We start from the raw sequence: 3,764 nt of genomic DNA on the forward strand, positions 1-3,764 counted from the left end.
TTTTTTTTTTTTTTTTTGAGACAGGGTTTCTTACATAGTCCTGGCTGTCCTGGAACTTGCTGTGTAGAGCAGACTGGCCTTGAACTCAAACTGATCCACCTGCCTCCACCTCTGCACCAACACATCTGTTTCCTTTTTCTTTGTAAAGGATGGAAAAAAATATCTCTAGATTCAATTTTACATTAGTTACAACAGACTGGTGTGGTGACCCACTCCTTTAATCCCTCTCTCAGGAGGCAGAGGCAGGTGGATCTCAGCATGCTGAGTTTGAGGCCAGCTTGGTCTACAGAGTGACTTCCAGGACAGCCAAAGCTACACAATAAAGAGACCCTGTCTCTAACTAACAAATAATAAGTAATCAAAATAGTTACAACTATTTTGAATGCTGTTCAAAAAATGAGGGACTACCAATTAACTTGGAAATAAAGGCTAATTGAGTAAGAAACCTAAAAGCAGAAAGAAATAAACAAAACAGAGAGGTTTGTTTTAAAATCCAAGTCTAACACCTCTATTCTAGTTTCAGCCCCTGGCTGTGCTATCTTCCCCCTCTGAACAGCCTGACAGATAAATGGGAAGAAAAGGACCGTCCACACTCTCAGACTAGCAAGAAGAAGAGAAGACTAGCAGAACAGCTGTCTTCTCTTTATTTTATGCACGCATTTACAGCTAACCTAACTAGTGAAAAAAGGCAGCCAACTGGAACCCACCCGATGCTTTGCTTTAAGTTACACGATGTACCAAATCTCTCTCCTGTTCCCACTTCATTTCCTGGCATATGGAGATATTTAAAATGCTAAAGGACTACAGAATGGTTCTGTCTTTACAGTGTGGGTCCTCTACAGTGAAGGCATACAAACAATGGGCAGGATTTACTAAAGCCACAAGATGGCCTTGAATAATGTATTTTATCTGCTCCCAAGACTACGGATTTGCGGGTCACACACGTCACCGGTTCATGTTACCACCTCAGATTATACGCTACTAACACAACCATGACTAGGTAACATTTTTCATTGTCTTTAAAAAAATATCTTTTCAGTCACTTTTGAGATCTGTCTTATTTTAAAAAAAAATACTTCTAGAGTTTAACACAAGTGTTAAAGGGATAAAGGAGGGCTTGAAAAACAACCCACAAGAAATTAAAATATCTTCTAAAAAATATATTGACGTTCAGACAATGTTTTGATAACAGGAGGCAATTTTCTAGACAGGTCCGGCCTCTGCCATACTGCACGATGAAACACACCAGCACCGCATCTGCAGAGCAACAGCCAGACGCGAACGACCCGATTGGGTTCCTTTAGCCAGGGCCCGATGCGGAGGGGGAAAAGGGACCCCCACAAAACCAGGCACATGGGGAACAAGGTCCCGGGTCTCTGCTGCTCCACCCCAGGGCCAGGACGGGCTGGGCAGACTCTCGGAGCAACAGGGCGCGGTTCACAGGTCTTGCGCACAGGTCCCAGCCCCAGCTCTCGGGAGGCCGCGCCGTCCCGCCCGCCCTCCCCCGCCCTTCCCGCTCACCGCGCTGATGGACAGGCAGCCCAGACCCGCAAGGAGTCCTCCCGCTCCTACCCGGGCGCCGTTACCTCCGCTGCTGCGGCGGGAGCCCGGCCCCCGGCAGTGCCGCGTCCTTCCTCCCGCGCTCGCGGGCTGCGCCTCCCATCGCGAGCTCGCCCCGCGGGCACAGAGGCGGCGGTTGGCCCGGTGGGTCGCCTCCAGCACCGCACCTGCTGGCTTCGCTACAAGACGAAGCTGGGCACTGGGCTCGCGCGGTCCGCAGGGAGACCACGCGGGAGCGGCCGCGTCGCCTAGCAACCGCGCACGCCCTGCCGCGCCTGCGCAACGCCGCCTTGGAGGGAGCGGGAAGGAGGCGGAGCGAAGGGGCGTGCTGTTCCTGGGTGGTGTGCTCGCAGTTCTTTTTGCAAAAGAGGAAACTGGCTTGGAACCTACGCTTCTTCGTATTCACCTAGCCGTGAAACCAAACATGGGAGTATCAGCAGCACAGCCTGCCTGCTCAGCAGACCGCTTGGAGAGCTCTGCGCATCTTTAATATGTGAAAGCGTACCTCACTCTTTCTGAGAAGTACCGTCCATGTTAAGTCTATTTCGACAGTTAAAATGGAAGTGAAAAGAAAGGCTGTTAAGCCACAGAAGTGGCGGTTGTGTTGAGCTAGGTGCCCATAAGATTTCCTAAGGCTGCAAAACTCCTCTGCAAGAGCGGATTTGATTCCCAACACGCTCGTGGCAGTTCACAACCACCCATAACTCTAGTTCAATGCCCTCTTCTGACATCTGAGAGTAGCAGGCACGTATGTGGTGCACAGGCATAAACTCATACACAAAGGATGAGCCCATTGGATCTATGAGAACAAAACAAAACAAAAACCAAAGGTTCTTCCACGCATCGGTGGCGTACGCCACCTGGTGCACACTGGAAATTATTTCATAGAGCATAATTCCACGAATCTTCAAATGTCCAACTGAGGCTCCTTTTGGGGTTCGTAAAAGTCACAGTCCCTGTTCTCAGAAGATCCACACTCTATTTGCAGCTAAGAATCTGTCCATTTGGGACACTTTATTTTCATCTGTTCAGTGTTGCCTTAGCCTGTGATATAAATAAAAAATGTTTTCTTCAATGATGATCTTTTAGAAGTTTTCTGTCTGTCTCTCTTTCATCCACAATGAGTGCAATCTTGCTTTCCTAGGGTTTTTGTTTTTAAATCGGGCTCTTTGGCTCTTTTGTTTGAAGACAGAGTTCCATGGCAACAAAAGGCACCTCCCCCGCTCCAAGATTACAAAATTCTACTAACTGATCCTGCTCTCAGGACTTCTAAGAGGTGAACACCCCTGGCTACTTTACTACCGGAAGGGTTGGTTGGGACTTGCCTGGACATGTTTAATTACCTCATTTCGAATCACTGCAAGTCTTCCCTTCTGTCTTTAAGGCGCTTCTTCTAGAGCCAAGCTAAGGCCTTCCTGTTCTGCTTGCCTCCAGCGGGGTTGGGGAGTGGATACAGAGGCTGCCTTTGTCTTTAGTAGGTTGTTTCCCTAATAAGGGAGGGAGAACTCCTTGAGGGTGCTGGACCTCCAGAGTTTCTGACCTTGGTGACCTAAGTACTTTTCAGTATTTCTTCAAAGAACCCCTGTGTTTTGTAACAACGACCACACCCTCATTAAGCAATTGCCCTGTACCCTCCGGCTCTTGAAAAGACTCATTTAAGGGTACTTCAACGTCTCTTCAGCATCAAACGAACAGAAATTGAAATACAAAGAAAATACGGTTTCTCTGTATAAAGTGTTCCATATGCTTACATATGTGCATCCTATGGAAAGCTATGCAAAATATATTTGATAAATGTGATATTAAAGTAAGTAAAAAAGGTGGGGGGACATGCTGGTGGAAGGACAAAGTTTTGAGGAAGTGAGGAGTAGGAGGGAGGGGCTTTGGTTGGATATGATTGGTTATATTGGATAGGGGCTGGAGAGATGGCTCAGTGGTCATGAGCACCAGCAGCTCTTGAAAAGGACCTGGGCTTGATTCCCAACACACCCAAGGCAGTTCACAACCATTCATAATTCTAGTTGCAGGGGATCCAGTGCCCTCTTCGGACATCTGAGAGTACCAGGCACACATGTGCTGCACCGACATATGCTCAAAAGCATAAGATAAATCAAAAATTCTTTTTCTAAAGATACAGTGTATGAAGTCACTGAATAATAAATTAGCATATTTTAAATAAATGAAGAGTGGTTGGGGGGCTGGTG

The 3,764-nt window shown here is 47.5% G+C and overlaps 1 protein-coding gene across 1 annotated transcript in view; it reads right to left on the reverse strand.

The window, feature by feature from the left end:
* Window positions 1-1,772, reverse strand: part of Dyrk3 (dual specificity tyrosine phosphorylation regulated kinase 3) — a 10,021-nt gene extending 8,249 nt beyond the window's left edge. Inside the window, exon 1 of the mRNA XM_029475565.1 lies at window positions 1,587-1,772. Coding sequence (XP_029331425.1) covers window positions 1,587-1,663 — 77 coding nt within the window. The 5' untranslated portion in view covers window positions 1,664-1,772. The remainder of the gene's footprint in view (window positions 1-1,586) is intronic.
* Window positions 1,773-3,764: the final 1,992 nt, after the last annotated feature.

Source organism: Mus caroli, chromosome 1 (genome assembly GCF_900094665.2).
Source record: "Mus caroli chromosome 1, CAROLI_EIJ_v1.1, whole genome shotgun sequence".
Lineage (NCBI taxonomy): Eukaryota > Metazoa > Chordata > Mammalia > Rodentia > Muridae > Mus > Mus caroli.